General features: G+C 37.7%; 1 protein-coding gene across 3 annotated transcripts in view; it reads right to left on the reverse strand.

Moving 5' to 3' along the window:
* The window catches only part of LOC111866511 (ankyrin repeat domain-containing protein 13C), a 51,530-nt gene that overhangs the window by 27,805 nt on the left and 131 nt on the right, over positions 1 to 23,594 (reverse strand). For 2 of the 3 annotated variants that reach the window (XM_023855521.2, XM_023855523.2), the window contains exons 1-6: positions 23,369 to 23,500; positions 17,331 to 17,372; positions 13,896 to 14,000; positions 12,174 to 12,305; positions 10,589 to 10,800; positions 8,691 to 8,822 (exon numbers count right to left, since the gene is read on the reverse strand). In XM_023855521.2, coding sequence (XP_023711289.1) covers positions 8,691 to 8,822; positions 10,589 to 10,800; positions 12,174 to 12,305; positions 13,896 to 14,000; positions 17,331 to 17,372; positions 23,369 to 23,480 — 735 coding nt within the window. In that variant the 5' untranslated portion in view covers positions 23,481 to 23,500. Of the gene's footprint in view, positions 1 to 8,690; positions 8,823 to 10,588; positions 10,801 to 12,173; positions 12,306 to 13,895; positions 14,001 to 17,330; positions 17,373 to 23,368; positions 23,501 to 23,594 lie in introns of those variants that run through there. The other variant, XM_023855524.2, reaches the window with a different exon arrangement.

Here is a 23,594-nt window from a genome sequence, read left to right on the forward strand (position 1 = left end):
CAGGAAGTAGGAAAAGGGTTCAATGAGGTGTCTGTGTGCTGCAAGGAAACTGAACAGAGAAATAATATGCTACTGTAAAACAAGCATAACATACACCCATCCTTTCCACATAACTCCTGCTCTGAAGTATTATCACACCCTGCAAAATAACTAAATTTGTATTTTACCAACTAATTTCTTCATTCTTTATATGCACACAGAAAGCATGAAACCATAAACTCACATATTAAAGCATGGAACCATAAACTCATATATTTAAGCATGAAACCATTAATTCACATATTTATTTTATAACAGTATTTCACAACTTTAATTTTAGACCTAAAAATAGTAAGGATTAATCATATCACACTAACATTTAACTTTGTAGTGCAATCATGACTACAAATACTCTCTGTGCTCCATAGTACATACCATTTCATACCATTCATTAATATTAGAATTTGAATCATATATTTAGGTTCCGGGGCCCATCCCACGAGACTCCCCTTTCAGAATTTTATACTAGGCTGAGTTGTAGTTTACCTCCTGAATGCATCCAAACAGTTCAATCTATTCCTAATACACAATATTAGGTGAAATTTCTCAGTCATGTTTCACCATTCCCAATTGAACCACAGTGACTATCAAACTTTTAATTAATTGTATAAATCACAATCACCAAAGGAAGAGAATGGTCCCTATATCAAACTTTTTTATTCAAATAAAATATAAGAATATAGGCCTATTATATACAGAATGTCCAGCCTCAAATGTCAATAAAATAAAATATTATATATGAGAAATGACAGCAGACATTAAGCTGTAAGTATTTTTGTGCAGTGTGGTAACTCTCCAAGTATTTTTTTCCTCCCTGCTTGGTCAAGTCACCTTCTATGCGCATGCCTGTTCGGAGCAGCTCCATCTTGTTTTGTTTCTGTTGAAGAGAAGATGCACTCCCTGTGGCAGAAAGTGGATTGCATTCTATGGTTGGCAGAGTTTAAATCATACACCCATGTTTGATGCAAGTTTAATCAGGTGGACCTGAACCAAGCAGCATCGATTTACAGATCTCTGATGCAATGGGATGAGCATCTGAAAGAGATGGAGTGTCTTGTGACAAAACAGACCTCTTTATCACATGGTGTTCCATGACAATGTCAAATGCATATGTAAAACACTTCCAAGGAACCCTCACAAGTCTGTTCACTATGCAAGTTTAGAATTAGACCTGCATCATTCAACTGTGCATGATTATTGGCACAAGAGAGTAAAACTGCATGCTTACAAGCTTCAGTTGGTCCAGAAAACGAGTACAGATCAGGATTAAAAAAAACTGTCTGCTTCAGAAATGCTTTCCTACAATGAGCTCTGCCTCAACAGAATATGAATGGCTAACAGATACAGTTCCTATCTGCAGAGGAGCAACAATCCTCATGAAGTTATTGAACATGAGCATGATTCACGAGAGCTCAACATGTGGTGACCTGTGACGAAAAATAAAACTTTGGACCTCTTATTTTTTTATGAAACTACAGTGACTAATGAAAAGTTGCTAGCTACCACAGAGGACACTACTTTGCGTCAGATTCCAGCAGAAACAGTTTTGCAGTTAAATGGTGACCCAAATCACTCCTCCTCATGTGTCTGTGCCTCTCTAGACAAGGAGTCTCCTGATCACTGGTTACAAAGAGGAAGTCCACTTCCCTGGCCCCTCATTCTCCAGATCTCACTCCTTCAGGTTTCTGCTTTGAGGGGGGGGGGATTGTAAAAGACAATGTTTATTAAAAAAAGACATATGAGACATGTGAAAGTACTGTTGGGGCTCACACTGTCTTACCAACGATGTTCTCACCAATACCTGGTAAGAAAGTTAATATCAGTTGAAGTGTGTCACATCTCTAATGGTGCGCCTAAGCACGTAAGAAGTTTGGTGAGGTGAGGTGCAGAATCTGAAAATGTATCAGTTACTCCAAAATGCTTAGTGACGAAAGCTACATAATATTAAATTTTACTGACATTTAGGGCTGGACACCCTACATATATAAGTAAGGTTATGTTTTCTGAATAGATTAATACCATGAGTACAAAAGTGATGAATATTTAAACTTATTTATATAATGGGACAGGAGATGTTTTTAATAATTTGTGCCTAGTACAGAATACATGCTGACAATGTTACATATCAGGTTCATTGCTGAGCCCGTTCCTTTCTTTATTTTCAACTATGTCAACATCCAACATCCCTAGTTCACACATACAGGTCATACACAGCAGTAGCAGTAAAAATCTGTCTTACATAACAATGCAAGCTCTTTTCCAGTCATAATTCAAAACGATGATAAATTTCATGTTGCAGAATCCTTTTTCATGGAAAATGAAGAATTAAGCTACAACAGTTAATTTTGTTGTTCAAATGTAAAGCTCAATTCAATTACTGATTCAGGGCTTCCAAAAGCAAAATTCTTTTATTCAAAAATCTGTCTTAATAATTTTCAAATATCTCTTTTGGACAGTAATAACAAACTTTCACACAAAGGAATATTCTGCAGGCCTATGGCAGAAATTATTTCAAGCAATTTGGCATTGTCTTCGTTAACATTTTTTAAGTGCTGCATCACTGTCGGGAACATTCAGCACTTGAAATTTTTGGATCCTTGGATAGATATATTCTGCAGCTGAAATGCATTACCACCTTTTTCTTGTAGTTTCTGTTTTTTTCCTTATAAAATCAAGTTTGGTTTATTAAGGACTGAGATGTCACCAGCTAAGTAAATTGTAAAATTGACCATGCCACTACAAATGATGCGATACAAAATCCAAAGGGGTTATTTCTTGCCCCTGTTACTGAAGAAGTTCTTCAGGTTAGTAGTAAACTAAAAACGAAAATCTCAGTGGGTTATGATGAGATCCCAGATATGATAGTTAAATAATGTATCCAAACCACAAAAAAGCCTTTGACTTTTATATTTAATCTGTCACTAAATTCTGGCATCTTTCCAAATCAAATGAAGATTGCAAAAGTTTGATCTATTTTTAAAAAAGGTCAGAAACAAAATATTGCAAATTATAGACCAATCTCAATTTCGTCTGTTTTTTTTAAATTCTTGAAACAATGATGTACAATAGAGTTGTAAATTTCTTAAATAAATTCAATCTGATATCAAATGCTCAAAATGGTTTTAGATAAAATAAATCCACATTTACATCAATTCAAACTTTCGTTGGAGAAATTCAGAAAACTCTAGATAATAAACAACTGGCCTTTGGTATGTTTTTGAATCTATCAAAGGCTTTTGATGTCATTAATCATAACTTGCTGCTCACAAAGTTGGAACCATATGGACTGAGAGGAATATCTAATGCATGGATGAGATTGTATCTTACAGACGGATCACAGTTAGTTGAAATTCACTATATGGATCAAAAGACTACTAAAGACAGTTACCTCTTCCCTTAAAGCAATTAAATATGGTGTACCTCAAGGTTCTGTTTAGGGACCCCTTTCATTCCTATTATTTATAAATTTGCTGACAATACAAATATATTGATTACTGGAAAAAATATCTTATCATTAAATGAAAAAATTCAAAATGTAAAGAATCAATTAGAAAATTGGTTTTATGAAAATCGTTTAATAATAAACACGGATAAGTCAAAGGTTATATTTTTTTCAGGGAAGTAGATCTATTCCAAGTACCAGAGCCCTTTCTTATATAAATAATAAGGAGGTGGTTTGTTCAGTGGATGTAAAATTTTTGGGTATTTGCATTACCGAAGATTTACGTTGGGCAACCCACACCCAATATGTGGGTCAAAAACTTAGCGAGACTATCTATTTGATAAAATCCCTACGGGACTCAGTGAGCCAAACTGTTTTAAGAAGTGTGCATCTTGCAAAATTTGAGTCCGTGTTGAAATACGGTATTATTTTTTGTGGTGGGGTGCAAAAGGACTCTGAAACTCTATTTAAACTGCAGAAAAAATATGTAAGGGTGGTAAAAGGTGTTAAAAATAAAGTTTCCTGTAGAAATTTGTTCCATGAATTAAAGATTTTAACTGTTACTTCCTTATATATTTTTCAGATCCTATGTTTTATAATGAAAATTAAGATTTATACCACTCAGTATTCTGATGTTCATGGCTATAACACTATTCATAAACGCAATTTGTATGTACAATTTTGTAATACTGAGTGTAGCAAGAGAGGGGTGATTAGTATGGGAACCAAAATATTTAATGGCCTTCCAACTGAATTAAAGAATGTAATAAATTTTAATGTTCTTAAGAAGAAACTTAAGAATCATTTGTTGTGTAATGCCTTCTATTATCTTCAAGAATTTTTTAATAATTGTTGACATGGACTGCTTGTTGATAAATCTATTTTTATGTCTTTTTTGGAGTATTTACTACTATTAATAATTGCAGACATAGACTGCTTGTTAATAAATCTGTCTATATGTTTAAAATATTTATTGTTATGTCTCATTTGGTGTATTTATTATTCTTAAATTAAGTTAAAAAAGTACTTTGAAATGTATTGCTATATTATAGTGATAAATCACTGTGTGAATGTTATGTTATTTTTGACGTGAAGTTGTTATTATTTTATATGTCCAATTGTAATTCTCTACAGCTATGGATGAAATAAATAATAATAAAAAGTATGCCAACTTTATTATCCAACAGTTATCAGAGAAATTCACTACTCTCCCTAATATTGTATTTAAGCATCCTGTTGTATTTCTATAACATTCACATAGAATATTTATATCACAGTTCTGTCAACAATGCAACCACTTTATTCCTTAGAATTTTCACTTTTTATGTGTTTCGGCCCCTAAACAGTTTTGGCAAATTAAAGTATGTGACGATGACTGGTTGGGGCCGAAACATGTAAAAAGTGAAAATTCTAAGGAATAAAGTGGTTGCATTGTTGACAGAACAGTAACATAAATATTCTATGTGAATATTACTCTCTTTAAACCTAGAAAATGTTAATATATTTCAGTGTTTCTAAATTCTAGTTAGTACACCCCTTGTGACAACAAACAACCTTCAATACAATGAAGTAAATGTGCATGATTTGCTTAAATTTCAGAACATAGTATTTTAAAACCCCTGATTTTCACAAAGCACAAAACAATGACCCCAAACATCAAAATAACTGGTTGCCTCAAATAATCATTCAACAATGCTACTATGTCTTTCTATCACATGTCCAGCACCACAGCTGGTAATTCCTTCCAAATTAAGATCAGTTTAACTTACGCTATTCAATATGGATTCTTCTGTTGTGAATGCTAATCAAGTTGAGTTTCATGGTAAATTTAAACAATTCAGCAAATCTTCCATAAAATCGCCTTGCCATACATGTCTCACATGCTGTATAACTTGAGATATCAGTGCTCTCATCAAGTTGGAGAGCAATATCAGTATGAGGCTGAACCAAGCACTGGGCACTGTTTATAAATGTTCTGCAACAGCAGGCCCTGTGTCAAGATACTGTGTTATCACTAAGAGGCATAATTTTTAATTTTTCATAAATTTATCAACGAAAATTGTACACACCATATCCATACAAGCTGGAAAAATATTTTTTTCAGAAATTGTACACGCCATTCATTTCTCTTTTGCTACATGATACACAACCGCATATGGTGACAGAGTGGGATCATACAGATTTGTCTAGTAGCAATGCTTTAGATGTGTATGTTTGGTTTGATCCTTGATCAGGACACCAACTGTCCTGACTGAGATTTACTGTGGTTTACCTCAGCGCCTCCTGCTAAATGCTGGAATACAATAGTGATCAGGCCAGCACCACCTCCTTTCAAACCTTTTCCAATTCAAGATTTTAGAAATCATTCTACCAATCAACACTATACTAGCTACTAAAACCATCATAAAATAACCCATAGGAAAAACGCAGTGGGGCTTTACCAAAAAGAAGCTTTAATATGACAATACTACATTGGTAACTTTTAAATCTTGTTTCCTTCTCTGAGTATACTCAAGAGGTATATCACTAATTTCAGCAAGAGCTGTCTCTAAATGTCTTTAATTCTGATGTTTTAAACTATTCTTGGCAAGAGCTCTTACATATCATGCACTAAAGCTTGGCATTTTTGTTTTATCTGTCCAACCAACAAAACCATGTTTGAAACATCTTCATTAAACACAGCCTTATGTTCATTTCTCGGCCCACTCTCTTGAGAGTACCATTCTGTGTATTCTCCATTTCAACTTTCGAACTAGCGGACTTATTTCCCTTTTAGTATAAAAAAATAACATCAGACACATTAATCCCTGAGATTAGAGCAACACTGAAACCCTTTAATTTACGGTCCTGAAATGAGCTTGAGAAACTGAGAGAGAAAATAAAGCTCTCAAAGGAAAAGAGTGTAAATTATTATGAATGGAAAAGCATGAGACATGGTCAATGAAGGATGTTCAAAATTGTTACACCAAAGCAAACAAACCAAACTGCAATGATTACAGGATCAGGGACAAATAAATTGAGACATGAAGCTAGAAGATATTTCTGGAACAAAACTGGGTGATATCTGAAAGATAAAATTAATTCGCTTGTAACACACAGCAAAATATCAGAGATTTATATTGAGGTGTAATTAATTTAAGAAGGGTTACCAATCTAAAACTAACTTTCAAGAGATGAAAAGAGAGGTCTGCTTGCAGATTTCCATAACATTTTGTACAGGGGGAAGAATTATTCTTCTCTGCTACTGATTGTACATAGGTCTAGTGATGTCAGACAGACAAAAATACATACAGCTAAACCATTCATGTCTCATGCTTGTCCTTTCGAGGTACATACTGCTACTGAAAAGTTGAATAGGTATAAAATGCAAGGTACTGACAAAATTCTGACAGATCTGATCCAAGCAGGAGGTGAAGCATTGTGTTCGAAGATCCATAACCTCATTAATTCCATTTGGAATAAGGAAAAATTACCTCAGCAGTGGAAGAAGTCAATTACTTTGCCTATTTATAAGGAGGGTGATAAAACTGACTGTAGATATTACTGAGACATATCACTGTTACTAATTTCATAAAAAACTTTATGCATTATCCTTCCTTCAAGGTTAACTCCATATTGGCCAATTACCACCTAAACCTATCCTCCGACAAGATGGGGTGCCACCACATTTCTGCCACCATGTTAGGAATCAACTGGACAGAGACGTCTGGGAGATGGATCAACAGAGGTGGACCAATTGCTTGGCTTCCTAGATCGCCACATTTAACACAGCTGGATTTTTTCTTGTGGGGTTATCTGAAGAACACTGTCTTATCAGGTTAAGATCAACAACCTTCAACAGGTGAATGCCCACATAAGGGACACTGTGGTATTGGTAACACCAAACATGCTTCAAGTAATGCGGAGAACAAGATTAAATATAGTCTGGATATTTGTTGTGCCACCAAGGGAGCCCACATTGAAATTTACTGAGAAAGTTGTATACTAAGAAAAAACTTTGATAGCTTCCCTATGTAATGGTGTAACCCATAAATGTGTATAATAAATGTTTTCTGAGATATAATTATTTTATTTTTGATACCTTTCATCCAGACACTCTGTATAGGTATTGGTGTGATGTAAATTGCTTCATGTGTTATGTCACTCAAGTCTGATCAATAATTCAATGTGTTTATTCTCACCCATATCCACGTGCAGCAAAGTATTCGTTGAATGTGGGTTAAACTGTGCATGCACAGCAAATTATGATCAGAATGAGTGATCAGTGTTTGTGGGTTGGCGAGTGGGACTTTTCTTGTAAAGAACAGCTCCTAATTATCAGTCAATTGTGAACAGAAGAGGTTATGAGCATGTAAGAAAATACTTAAAGTCTTAAGTTCAGATACTAATGTTAATTATGACAATAGTGTTAAATAATTCTTCCTTATTTTCATATGCCCATGATACCAACTTCAAAGCAGAAAGAATACTGTAGTACCTGCAGTATTATTTAAACATTAGTGTCATATCATATTACATGTGCAAAAAGAAGTTTGGGAATGGGTTTATAGTTACATATTTCAATCCTTTTTGGATATGAGTGCCCATTCTAATGAGGATTTTTATGAATTTTATATATATATTCATAATATCAACACTGTACTGCACTTTCTATTTTATATTTTTATCTCTGACAGTAAAAAGAAAAGTAAAGTAAAGTAAAGCTATCCTTGTAACAGGCTGTGAAGGCCCATAGGGTTGTGAGACGTTGAGGGTCCCACATTATCTAGACAATCGGCTCAAAGATGGCGGTAAGGTTGTCAGGCTTACGCGCCATCCGCTCTTTATTCCCCAAAAAAATGATTCAATTAATTCCTGGTACTCATTTCTGTTAGAGGCTGAGTCGACCCCAGGGCCATAGTGCGGCTGGAAGGTTTAGGTCAACTGAAAAAAATCCAATGACCTCATTGGAACTTGAACCCACAATCTTCCAGCTTGCAGCATAGTGCCTCAACCAACTACGCTACCGCGTGCCCCTTTATCTCTGACAGTTGAGGGCAAATTTACTTTTTTTTAAAGAAGTCACAGTTTTAATTATATGCCACCATTTAATGTGGGCTGTGGGATTCAAATCTGATAAAATAAGGGTTAAGCAGTAAGTTTTAATCACACAAGTCTAACATAAATATATCCTTATAAGAGAGATGACGATCAGTATATGCTACTATACCTTTCTATCCTCCCTGAATATCCATCCTGTCTGTGCCCTTGTGAAAGTTATGGACTTCGTAGACATCTGTGCTGCCATGATATCACTGCTCATTAGGATATCCACTTCATCCTCTATTTCTACCTCTGTTTCCTAAAGAACATAAATGTTAAAAATGTTTAATAATGAATTCAGTCATTCTTTACCCCGGCTACTCTACTGAGACCATGCCCTGCAAAAATAACCTCACTGTAATATCACAAATTTTAAACACTGAGAACGTTATTATATGAGGGTAAAAATGGGTGAAGCTGTATGTGACACACAACGTAACACTTGTGCAACCTCTTACGTAACCGCTGATAACCGAAGACCTACGCTGTATCTTATATTGAAGGTTATATGTAAATGAAAGAATAGAGACTGGTCTATCCAAAAATAATATTTATTTTATTCCCAAAATAAAATTGTACATTGTCCAAACAATTACCCAAAACATGTAATAATTTTCCTAATTTTACAGACTTTCAACTGACTGTTATGGCTAAACAATAGGTGGTGGATCAGACATATTGCAAGTTAAATGCAAGCTTCTCAAAAATGCAATCCGTTTTGGTGCATCTCTAGTACCTTTTCAGTATTTCCTGGATTCTGCATTCGGTTTCCGTCTTCTGACTTCTGTCCTGGTTATATCTGTCAGGCGGCCGTGGTAGTAGACAGTCCCCCGTAGGGTTCCATTCCACTCTTTAGAGATCGCATCACATAAGGAACCATTGTAATTACCATGGTAACCATACCTGCCTAGTGAACTGTTTTCACAGAAATACGTGTTCAGTGCTATGTGTTGGAGTTTGAACATGTTTAACCAACCCTTACTTAGGAATTGCAGACTTCACTGTGGGAATGATATATCTGTTGGGCGGCTGTGATAGCAGCCCAGCAGGGTTCCAGCCTGCACTTCTGAGATCATGTCACATCAGGAACCACTGTAATTACCATGGTAACTGTAACTGCTTAGTGAACTGTTGTTGCAGAAAGCATGTTGGGTACTATGCGTTGGAGGTGTACACATTTAGCCATCCGTTACTCAGCAATGGGTGACTTCACTGTGGGAACAATGTTTACGCAGCCATTGGCTGATACATATAGTAATACTTCAATAAAACTTCAATTTTAATGTACAAAATTCATTTATACCAATAAAAATCCCAATTCAATGTTAATCCTGGAAACCAAGTTTCCCCAATCATTTTTATTAGAAAATCTAACAGTTGAAACAGACTACAATTTGTAACAGTGCAAGTTTAACATTTACGTAGTAATAAAAATGGACAAAAACTAAGCACACTCTTTCTTATGATTAGAAGCCAAACCAACTAATTTTGAGTTTTAAGTCTGCAGTGTATTATCTTATTAAACTCTTTCCATGATGCTATTTTTTATACGAGGAACCTGGTTCTGTTAGAGCATTCCCATGCTAATGTACAATTTCTAATGTTAAAAAAATACTTAAAATTAATTATTCAGACATGGCTAGGACACCTCTCATGTATCTCAAACACAAAAACAAATCCAGTCTATAAGGGTCAGTTTTTATGATATACCTTATTCATCAACAAGGAAAGGGTTAATATTTTATGTGTGCCTTGCACTTTAAATATGGAGAACTGATAATTCTTTTACTTGGCCATGTATTTTGCTCACATTTTTCTAATTTTCCACTGCATCATATATCACATACAGCACAGGGTAAGTCTTGCACACTAACATTAACACTTGTAAGTAAGATAACCACTGCAACAATGACATAGATCTACCTTATTTCAGAAGCAACATATGCCAAATATGTGACAAGAGACAGTTACTGAGAAGTTTTGAGAAGTTCCATGATCACGGGCAGATAATTAGTGACACATTACCTCGTATCGTACACGCTGAAAAAGCTCAGCCTTGTTGTCCAGGACTGTTAAGGAAAGATTAGGTTTCCGATCTCCATTGAATAGGAATGAGATATCACCACGCTCCCACCTCATATCATTGAAGTCGACCAGTGTGGTATCAAGGCGAATAGATGATCCACGTTTGTGAATTCTACAAATGTCTGACGGAAGAATCCTTGATACTAGTGGTACTGCAATAGAAGATTAAAATTCTATAATAATTATATGAAGTTAATACTGGTATTTGTACAAGCTTGGGAAGTTACTTTTCACACATCTAGAACTGTTAAAAATACACATTTATCTGGTGCAATTACGTTCATGTTCAAGTACTGGAATATCCACAAAAAAGCTACAACAGATATTCTTCAGTGAATTACAACAACATATTCGTTATTAAAACCATCACAACACAACTATATTAAGGTCAGTGCCAAGTGTGGCTCTGCTACATGTTTCGGCTACTGAAAGCCATCATCAGGCAAATACATGGCCAACATATATATATACCACTGAACTGCAGTACTAGTAAAATTGTATACAATAATATTAATTACATTAAAATACTTGGCATAAAAGTAAAATAAACTAGACTATATAAAATGAAAGTTATAGTATAAAACAAGATTAAAATTCTTCAAGTGATGCTTTACATCACCGAGTCAGTTGTTGGTTTTTGCTATTTTGTTGTGTTCACACGGACAAATTGGAGTATTCTGTATTTTTTTTTGTGTATATATTATACACTGTTTTGGAGACTCGTGATGTAGATGTAGTAATATAATGTTAATTATTTAGTCAGTGCCTCATTTAACAAAGTATTGTCCGTTCTGGAGGGAATGTAAACAATGTCGTTCTTTTATGCTTCCAACGAGTACATAAAGAGGGGAGCAGCTGCTAACAGCAACTCAGGAAAATAAGCTGGAAAGAAGAGGAATAATGGAACTGGAGCTTTTAGTATGTTTACAGTGGAAGTATGTATAAAGTGGAATCTCCATTTAATGTTCACCAGTTTAGGAATTTTCCCTATGTATGGCCATATGTGCAAGGCCTCATGTATGTGGAGTTCTGTAGTGTTTGTCGTAACACCTACTCATAGTTTATGTTGTGCTTGGTTTTATACCCTGTCTTGTGTTGGTTCTGTTTTTCTACTGACTGAGCCCAAGTGACTAGGATTTTTATCTGAGGATGGAGACAGAGTCCAGTCTACAAAATGTTATTTTTAAATAAAAAAAAAGACAAAAAGCCAATAACTATTAATATAGCACTTTCACGAACGTTTAGATCTTATGTAATATTTTGTTTTATGTAAGTGGGATCTGTGTTTGTATGAAACTCATGAATTTTCATGACCCTTAGGGTTTCCTTACAAGCAAATTTTACTCTTGGGTGTGCACATGTGCACACAAGTGTGAGAGAGAGACTGTAGGTGGGGATTTTGATATTCTGATTCTTTTAGAAAGGGTCCATAGGTATCAATTTGCATATAAATTTCACACAATAGCCATTATCTCAAGCATGAGTTCATACAATGAAATAATGCATAGAGAGTAGTAATGCTCACCCCAACTTTGGAAGTCCCATTTGAGTTCCATGTAAAAATCACCCATCTGATTGAGAGCTGATACAAGGTTTGGTCTCCTTTCCTCCATTTGTTCTCTTGCCTGCTGTTTTAGTTTGCGCACAAGTGATGAAACTGTAGATTTAGAAAATACGAAATATTATAAACGTAATATTCCACTGGAGTAGAATATACCATTGTTCAGCTTCTGGTAAAACAACAATCATTAGTCATAAAAGAAATGTATTACATCTATATATTACACAGTATACACTATCAATAACTACACACTAAACTTGTCTTTTTACTTTTAATTTTTAATCTTGAGCTTTACATTTATATTCTGATTTGCATTACTCATATATGTCACTTTAAGGGGCAGCATGTGATACAGTTAGATCTGTGTCATGCATCAGCAATACTGATACTCTCAAATCAATTTTGTTTTGCCTGTTTTCACTTTATCAGGTAGTATGTGATAATTTATGGACAATTCATCTGAGAGCAAAAGCAAAAAGAAATTATATTACGAAAGAAAATCATTACAATTACAGTGGGTGAAAAAACTACAAATTTGCGTAAAGGTCCATTTAAGAGATCAGAGATCTTATCTCTTCCATGTGAGTATATATTTTCATTAACGATCTTCATTGTACATAGCCAAGAACACTTTCAGACTAATTCAGCTGTTGACAGTCTTAACACAAAGAACAACCATCTTCATAACAGACTGTCAACTTCTCGTGTTTTCAGTAGAGTGCATATTATGCCAGCACCAAGATTTTCAACAATCTACCATCTAGTCTCAAAAGTGTTATGAATGAAAAGGCCCAAATGGAGGAGGAGGAGGAGGAGAGGTAGTGAAATACACACCGATTTTGTTCTGTTGATGAATTCGTCATCCAAAAATGACAATCTACTGTGGAAAATGCTGGTGTTGCCGTACATGCATGGATCTATTTGAAGCATCTGAACACCTTATACGAACCCTCTGTTTAACTCATGTTTTTATTTTTTATGTGAAAGCTTCAGCTGTATTAAACATATGTTTCATGTTTTTACGGCATATTCCACATCCTAAAGTCGTTTTTGACTTACTCTGAATGCAATATATGCAAGCATACATGTATGACTATCTTGTATGCGCCAATCCAGAATGTTTACAAAACCAGTAAGTATAAATCCTTCTAAACATAGTGTGACATGTTACGCAACGGAGGACCCCTACCTCCCCAGTGGCACGTGGCGGTAACGTAGCGCTCCCTCCCCCCCTCCGCGGTGACATAAGACGGCGCGAGGTAACAGCGTTGCTAGGCACCACTTCCTACTGTGACGTGGCGGGTGACCCTAGCAACAGTGAACGGAATAAAAGCCGGCTGAGCAGCAAGCGAGAGTCAGTGTGTTATCAACAGTTCTCAAGGTAGCAGCCTGCAAGTGTGCGATAACTAAGAAGTCAGCGAGTGGAAGACTTATTGTGTGCTTTCGAGATTTAGTGAGTGCTGTAGTACAGTTATATTTGGAGTGTGTAATTCAGGGAGATTTGTATAGCTCCCGCGTTATTAGTACGTGAAGACTTTGGTTGTAGGGTTTGAAAGTGTGGAAACCCGCAACTGTGTTATAATTAATTGTAGCCGTTTCTTGTAGATTGTTGAACAAACCAATTAACGATCTCTATGGCGTATTCTGTAACGAAACACGTTACAATATCATTCAAAAAATGCTTACTTGTCTGTCTGTCACCATAACTGATAGCTTCAGCGAGGGGACTCCAACCTGCAAGATTCTTGACTTTGACAGGCGCTCCGTGTGCAAGTAATAAATGGACACATTCTGAAAAAAGTAGCACATTCACTTCCTACATTACATACTGGTATGTGTACAGCGGACTAACAGAGTTGTTTTAAACACAAAGAAATATATTGAGATGTCATATTAGAAATATTATGAGTAATATTATCATCAACTGTTGAGTCAAGTTCCTTCTTCAAAAAAAAAATCAATCCAATGAACAATATAAACAGAATTCTACTAGTCAGGCTTCAAATCCTACAGTTACAGGATACAGCAAATTCCTGCAATATAGAAACCCAAACATAAGAACATGATACCAGGGTAATTCAGTGAAACACAAATGTTGTCTAAAAACTGGTTTACTGAAAAATCACAAAACTTCAACTGTTTTCCCGCATAGTCTCCCTTAACATTTATTCACTTTTACGTCTTATTACTAGGGTTCATATTTTAATGGTAAAGAACTGTTCAGCTTGGTGCCAGAGCAAATCTTTTTTACTTCATCATTATTCACAAGATGCTTTCCATATAACGCTTTTTTGACAAAAAAAAATCACAGTGAGGTAGTGCTTCCCAGCCCACTTCCATAATATTTTCGTTAATTACGTGCTATGAGGACAGGCATTAACCACCAGCAAAACAACTCCTACTTGGAGTACAGGATGCCTGTGGAGTGACAGGGGCTTGATTTTGTTCTTTACGATATCAGAATAACAACTAATGATAGAATTTTGACCCTCCAAATAACTGCAACACCAGGCCCTAACATATCTAAAAAAATCATAAGCATAACCTTACAAACAGTTAGTCTTGTTTTGAATTTCTTTTCTGCCACTGACTGTGGTTGTTTCCATTTCATACTTTCTCTCTCTGACTTAGGATCAAAATGGAGAACCAAGTTTCATCTCAAGCTATAGTATGGGCAAAACAAGCCTCGTTTTCAATTAAATGGCGATTTTTCAGTAACTGGAAAAATTCTGAGTCTGTCAGCCTTATGGTCAGCTGTCAATGCCCTTGGTACCACCTGTACACATCTTTATTTTTTTTTTTAATTCAGCTCATTTTGAGTGACTCAACATACTGACCAGACACTTGCCAAAAACATCTCTACAGTTTGCCTCAAATTTGCCCAGTGATTTCCTCAAATCATTTGCTCAGTACGATCTTGGAGCTGGTGAGTGGAGACTTTAACTGGTATGCCTGAACACCGTTCATCACTGACATTGCTACAAACATCTTTAACCCTTGGATCCAGTTCTACATGCTTCTGCAATTTATGCAGCCACTACTATACTGATCCACCACAAGACTGTAGTCATGTGAGGTGGGCACAGGGGGATGGGAGTGTCTGCAGGCACCTATCTTTCAGGAAACTTCAATACTCCTCCCCCTTCTCCCAGATTGTTCCAAAGTACATAGGTTATAACATGTATAAAACCATGGCTGCAGGGCCAGAAGACGGTTCAGACACAGCCTTAGTTGAGCGTGGACAGCCAGGGTGGCCGTGTGTTGAAGTAGATGTGAAACAGTGGAACTGCAGTAAATGACAAGTTAGTTCTGTGCAAGATGGAAGACGTGGATAGTGCAGCAGCATACAGAGAAAAAGCAATTGACAAGAAAGAAGACACGTCAAGATCAAAAGTGATGAATCCATTGGCGAGGCCATAACTGTCTCAAACGAAACTGAATGTTACAATACATTTACAAGTGAAACACCTTCAGAAGTAAAAGATCTAATTACAAATCTTCTAATGAAGCCATCATCATTAAAACTAATGCTGTGTGTGAATCACTAACAAACAATTGATACAGGGACAGGCAGGTTGCAGACTGCATGATTAACAATGTTGCTAACTTTTACCACAGAATTACATCCACCTCTAAGAGATCCTCAGGGAAAAAATAATTTCAGGTTAACCTTGAACCATCTTTGTATCCAGCATTTATGATAGATTAGGCAATTATCTGTATCATCAACATATCAAATCATGTGATAAGAAGTTAATCTTTCTTCTTACAAAATCTGTATGCAATAAGAAGTATGCATAAATGATACACAAATTAATAGCTTTATACTTGTAAACAGTCCCTACTCTCTGTCAATGGTGGCTGGCCAATATCAAAGTGTATTTGTTTCAAGAAAAACACACAATTCTGCCTCCCTAATTGTTTATACAAAATATGACTGCAAACTACCGAAAGCACTCAAACTCACTCACACCACAACATTTTCTTTGCTGCATCCTGTGGTGTGAAATCTTGACTACACCGACTATTTGTCCCATTTTCTAAATTGGGACAATTACCTCAAGTGATGAACTCTGAAGCGGATCTCAGACTGTCAACATCTTTCCAGCAACATGAAGCTAGCTCATTATGATGACTGGATCATTTCAAACCAGTATCCAAGTTGCTTTGGATATTAACAGAACTGGGATCCTTGCTCACTTAATCTCAACTCACATGACTATGTTCTGTAAGGACATGTGAAAAATCAGAGCTATGCAAAGAACTCCTCACCATGGATGAACCAAAAAAATGCTACGATTGAGTCAGTAAACAGGTCACAAATGGATATACAATGTAGAACATGTGATATTCAAACGTGGAAATAACATACTCATATCTTCCACCAACACTGATACACTTGTCCCATCGCTTTCCCAGTGCATCAAAACCCGCAGCATTGAGATCTTTTGACTGCTGCCTCAGTCACTTCCACACCTGGTCAAGCATCATTTGCGATTTTCAAACATACTTCAGAGAACTTCTTGACACAGATGTGAACCGCTTTGCATGACAAACAACTCCCACCATAAACATGGAACATTCCTGTATGAATATCCTTTGCACTGAGTCCTTTTGCCCACAAAAAACACACAACAGAATGCTGCTCTCCAGTAGGACACACCTCAAGCATGATTGCCATTTTGACTACTGAAATCAACCTCTGAACATGCGCAGGTGCATCTCTACCTAGACTGAAATGACGCTAGACTAAGCTGCTACCAACTGATATTAATAAAAACCTTCTTATGTCCATTACAGGTGTTTTACTTCAATTTGTGACCTATTTACTGACTCTCCTTCATATCATTGATGCTATGAGAACATAACTGTCAAAATGTAGTAAGTGGCTGTACAAAATTTCATAGTGGTGACTGCACAACAGGAAGGTGAAAACACTGAAAATGTGTTCACATAGAAAAAATACCTGACTTTGGATAGTATTTAACATACTTTTCAATAAAAATACCTTTCTTTGGAAACAATCAGCATTTTAAAATTTGAGTGTCTTCTGAAAAATAATGTACAATGTCAGTAAGAACTGCACAAAAATTACTACTGATTCAAATAATGAAAAATTACCTTTCCTGCCCAGCATAACTGCCAAATGTAATGCTGTGTTACCTGAAAAGAAATATGAAAAACAGTCAACACATAAGATAATGCATGCATTTATGGTATGCATGTAAACTTTAACAAATTCGCCCTGACCATTCTAACGCTCTTCTCTGCAGATACAGAGAACCAACATGTTACAAGACAAGCCATTTCCTTTTCTGTTCCTTCTCAATGTCCTTACCATATGGAGTTTAGTAAATTTCATGCAACAAAATGTTGCAAATTAGCAGCTTAACATTTTTGTGTACAAACCAAGTTGGATGCAAGAAAATGCACATGAAGTCTACTGATATACATGACGATATATACAAAATGTTCATTTAGTAAGTATCCCCAAATGCACATGCAACCATATGCACAGAACCTCCCTAATGTTTTCATGACTTGCCTGGCCTTCATCATTCAGTTGTCTTTAACACTAATGGCACCAACATGACTGCACTGCTTGCAACATGCACCAAAGAAAAGCAGTGAGCAGTGATTCAACTTTCATGGGCTGAAGTTCTAAGAATGCGATAATGTACTGAAGATTATCAGCACAATATAGTGACAGTATTCTGCTGCGGTGACGCATGTACAAATGGACAGACACGTTCAAAAATAGCAGAATAAGTGTCACTGATGAACAGTCAGTATGCACATCAACTGCTAAAGGGGACAGTGAACAAGTCCACAAACAAATCCTTGATAACATTGTGCCCATCAATAATACGGCAAACAAATGCAGATTAATCATGGTTCTGCCTTAATCATCCACCACAGGCTTCAGTTCCATTAGGTTTGTGAGGCTGATTCCAAAACAAATCGCAGAACAGAGGCATAATCAATTTAAGATCTCTGACTCTGAACTGGTATCTTAAGGCAACTGAATAAGTACATAAATACACCATATATGAGTAAATACGACTGTCCAAAAAGTATCCGACCTTGGGCCAGGAAAACAAAGTTCTGTATCTGGGTACTTACAATACCTAATCCCCTTCAAAGTAGGGCCCTTGTGACTCCACACACTTAGCCCAGTGGTCCTTCCATCGTTAGAAGCAATTCTGGAAGGCTTCTTCTGGAATGGCGTGCAGCTGCGTCGTCATGTTCTGTATGATGTCCTCGTGGCTGTCAAAACAGGAGCCTTTTAGCAGTGTCTTCTATCTCAGGAATAGCCAGAAATCACATGGAGCCATGCCAGGAAAGTAGGGAGCCTGGCGAACCTGCGGAATGCCGTGCTTGGCCAGGAAACCCTGGATCAGGTGTGATGAATGAGCTGGGGCATTGTCATGATGCAGCTGCCAGTTGCGTGCATCCCACAGCTCCAGTCTCTTGCGCCGAACTGCATCACAAAGATGGCGGAGGACTTCTTCGTAGTACTCCTTATTGATAGTTTGGCCTAGTGGTGCATACTCATGATGCACAACACCACGGTAATAAAAAAAAACAGTATCACCTTCATATTGCTCTGAACCTGTCATACTTTTTGGGGGCCTCAGGGATACTGGATGCTTCCATTGTGACACCTGAACCTTGGTTTCCAGATCATATCTATACACCCACAACTCATCACCAGTGATCAGTCTTCAGGAACTCAGGATCCCTGCTGGCGCACTCCAGCATGTCCTGCGCGACCTCAAGACAGAGTTGTTGCTGCTCCGGCAAAAGCAGCGTGAACACAAATTTTGCTGCCACCCTTCGCATGCCCAAAACCTCAGTTAAAATTGTGTTTGCAGAACCTCTGCTGATCCCAACCTCATCAGCAACTTCCTGGATGGTCAAACGAAGATCCTCCATGATCAGTGTCCATACTTTTTCAATGACATCAGCATTTCAGCTTGTTGACGGTCTCCCGGAACGCTGGTCAGTGTCCACCAACATACAGCCATCTTTAAATCAGTTGAACCACTCTTTAATTTGAGTGACCCCCATTGCATCATCGCCAAAAGCCTGCTGAATTTTTCAGATTGTTTCCGCATGGGTATCCCCACGTTTCTGACAAAACTTGATGCAGTATCACTGTGCCAAGCATTCTGTCATCTTGAGTGAAACGAGAACACAACGAACACATGTTACACCACTTTGCTATCTGGCAGCCACAGATGCATCCGGAGGTGTTGCAAGTCAGCAAAAAAATCACGCATGCACATGAAAGTCGCTTCTACCATTATGCTCAGTTTCCCCACCCTTTGGTCATTACTTACAGCGGCAAAAAATAAAGTCAGATACTTTTTGGACAGCGGTGTATAACTAAATATCCCCTCCAAACGCCAACATTTGAAGGATGGAGAACAGGGCAATGGTCCACCTACACCAAGGTGTGAGGCATCATGTGGAGGGCTGCATGGCACTGGGATGGAAATTAACCAGTGTCATTAACAATTCCCTCAGGGCACCTGGTCACAGCCCACAGTATTTATGCATTCCAGCCATACGGAGTGCTGGTGGTCGTGACTTTCTTGATCCGTTTTACTCATGGGACTGTATATGGCTAGCAGGGAAAAATAGCCTTAAAGACTCTAAAAGAAAGGGGGACTCCCTTACAGGGAAATCAACACAAGAAATTCTACAGCATGGGGCTGGATGCTCTGGTATACCATCTAGGGGCACTGGCACAACCAATGAACACTTTTTCAGCCAAAGGCAGGGATGTACCAGTACAGGCATACCTGCCTGCAGCAACATCAAAGACCTCTCTCTCAGGAGCCTGCAGTTCTAGCACACCTGCAGAAGGAAAAGGTCTGAGACACTCAGCCTCATGAGTAGGCAGGCTCTATCTAACAAAGACAAAATTGTCAGGATGTGCTAGGTGGAAGCTGAAAAAAGGGTAAGCCAAGCAGGAACTAGTGACACCCAACAACCAGTCAATGTGGCCAAGGCCTGAGGGTAGTAGCCCTACAGAAAGGGTTAGACCTCCAAAAAGGCCCAGGGATTCTAGGAGACAAGGGGTATAAAAAGAGGCTCTGAACAACTTCAAGGAAAACTATCCTGAAGATAAGCTGACATGCTAAACAAGATCATATCCTCAAAGAACTGGGAAGGTTGTTTGGTGGGACTCCAAAAGAAGAGCTGCCATACATAAGGTCCTTCAGGCTGGAGGAAGACATACTCATGTATGTGTGTGCTGACCAACAATCTGGCTGATGACTCATCAGGGCCACTGACAATCACGGGTTGGGATCAGGAGCTAGGCTGAAGACTACAGATGCCAGGAACATCCCCATGCCTGTCAAGGTAGCTCTCAGAAAGAAGGACAAGATTGACAAGGGTTCTGATGAGCTACTGAAAAGGACCTCAAGCCAGGGCTTCATACTGAGCACTGGAGGGTACCAAATATGCTGCCTGAGCTGAAAGGCCAAAGGTTTATCCTTCTTTTAGACCAGGATTCCTATAAAGTCATCAAACAAACCAGATATAAGATTTTCATGGGACTCACTCAGGGGACTATTATGATCCTGATGCAAAGACCAAGCATGAAGAAAAGGCTGCAATGAGGCCAGCATCCCTAGGATCTGTCGTTGACAAGGGATGGATTACTACATCCACCCCACCCCCCTCCGAGGCTAAGATCACTGAATGAAGGAGGGCAATAGGGATGGTGGAGGGCATGCCTCCAACTGTGAAACCTGCTCCAATGGACCTGGGGGCCCCTTTGGAGGGAACTCAGTCTGCTGAGAGAGTAGAAGAAAAATGAAACTAACATGATGGAATTCATTCACATTAACTTACACCGCAGCAAAGCAGCTATGGCAGTCCTATGCCAGCAGCTTGGTGTAGGAATGACAAATGGGAATGGTTGATGTGCCACTTATTCAGGAACCTTGCATATATATATATGTATGTGAGCCAAATTAGAGGTTTAACTAGCTCAGAGGGAATAATTTGTTTCCATCGCATCCAAGGTTAATGCAAGGTCCTGTGTTCACGTCACGAAATGTATTAATGCCCTACTATTGCTGGTGCTCTGTTCTATGGACACAACAAGGGTGAGGACGACATACATACATGGAGGAAGTTATGAGGAACTCATCATCACCTCAGCATACCTTCTGTATGATTCATATGAACCACCAAGAGGCAAGGAACTGTGGGACGTCATCTACTACTGCTGCAGCAGGAAAAGCAACACGTCCTTGGATGCCATGCACACCACATATTATGGGGGAGCACTGGTACCAATCCCAGAGGAGAAAGATTCATGGAGTATCTGCTGAGTCCAACCCTGAATATTCTTAATCACGGTAACATGCCTACCTTTGTGTTTGGTGGCATGGAGCATAGCGGGAGAATCACTGTGAGTTGATGGGATGTTTCTGCAGGGGCAGGAAGGAAGAAGCAAATATGAAGAGAGCATATCTTAGAAGGCAGGTGTGTATAGACAGGGACTGTGGATAGGTTGGGGATTGTCTGTGGGGATGGAGGAGGAAAGCAACCAGTATGCAGAAGTATCAGCCATTCCTCCATCTGGCACACATGGCTGTGGCAGGAAACTCAATCAACCAGGGGCACCAGACATACTCTGAGGACACCACAGCATTCGCCACAATACATCAACAGAGTTGTGCTTCAATTAAGTGGGAAAAAAGTTTATAAATTAGCTCTGTAAATAATATCAAACTCTCAACATGGAGCATAAAAAGTGAGTAAACGAGCCTCATAATAACAATAACAACAATCAAACCTTATCACAAATGTATTTTATGTAACACGTCTACTGAGTCTAATTAACACCTGATTACTAATTTATTTTCACACTGCATGTCCCATAGTAGGTCATCAGCTGGAACATACAAATCCCCCCTCACAAAGCCCAGCAATACTTAATTCAAGTCATGAGAATTTTAACACAATCTAGGAGTCTCAGTTAATGAGTTATTTATGAATGGCTATTATAATACATTATGAAAGCAAAACATATATGATCTGACTGCCTGAATAACCTGACATATGCAAATTAGCTTTCTTAATGTGAGCTCATCAAAGAGAGCAGAAATGGGTCAGATTTGCCATAGCATTATACTAAACTTAATACCAATTACTTTGAAACAGCCCCAAATTGACACATCAGCTGCCAGTCTATGCTGATGATGTTAATCTACTGTGTGATAATATAAATACCATAAAGAAAAACACAGGATCCTTAATTGATGCTAGTAAAGAGGTTGGTCTATAAGTAAACACAGAGAAAACTATGTACATGTTGCTGCCTCACCAACAGAATGCAGTGCATCATGATACAAAGACAGCTAGATCCCTTCAAAATGTGGCACAGTTCAAATATATGGGAACAACAGTAACAAATCAAAATTTGATTCTGGAAAGTATTAAGAAGACACTGAATTCAAGTAATGCTTGCTACTATTCAGTCCATAACCTTGTGTCTTCTCATCCACTGTTTAAAAACATAAAAATTTGAATACACACAACTATAATTTTGCCTGTGGTTCTGTATGGGTGTGACACTTGGTCTCTGATATTAAGGGAGGAAAATAAACTGGAAACGTTAGATAAAAGGCTGCAGAGGAGAATATTTGGACCAGAGAGGGATGAAGTGGCACGAGGTTGGAGTAAACTGAATAATAAGGAGCTTCATAACTTGTATTCATCACCTAATATAATTAGAATGATCAAGACATGGAAGATAAGGTAGTTAGGGCATGTAGCACGCAATGTGGAAGAGAGGCATTCATACAAGGTTTTTGTAAGAAAGCCAAAATGAAAGATACCACTAGGATGACTTAGATATGGGTGGGACAATAATATTAAAACGGATCTTAGAGGATGGGAGGTATGGACTGATCCAACTCGGGGTAGGGATCAGTGAGGGACTCTTGTGAACATGGTAATGAACCACTCGGTTCCATAAAATGTTAGGAAATTCTTTAGAAGCTGTACAACTGGAGGCTCCTCAAGAAGAGCTCAGCACCATGAAGTTAGTTTATAGTAACACAGGTGAACAACATACCCAAAGCTAAATTATACTGACAACTATTAACAGAAACACCATAACACGATCATACCATGTTTATCTTTCTTTGAAACGTCATTTAATCGCAGTAAGCTTGAAAGTCTTCGCACATCACCACTGAAAACACATTCATGTAGTGGACAACATTCACCATCTTCCGCCATCTTTTCATGTTTAATACGTTAGTCAAATTCAACATTCAGTGATTTAGTGTTTGGCAAAGGAATATACAATTGATTAAATTCATAGACTACATATTCTTACACTAATATCAACAA

The sequence above is a fragment of the Cryptotermes secundus genome, unplaced genomic scaffold (genome assembly GCF_002891405.2).
Source record: "Cryptotermes secundus unplaced genomic scaffold, Csec_1.0 scaffold401, whole genome shotgun sequence".
In the NCBI taxonomy this organism is placed as follows: domain Eukaryota; kingdom Metazoa; phylum Arthropoda; class Insecta; order Blattodea; family Kalotermitidae; genus Cryptotermes; species Cryptotermes secundus.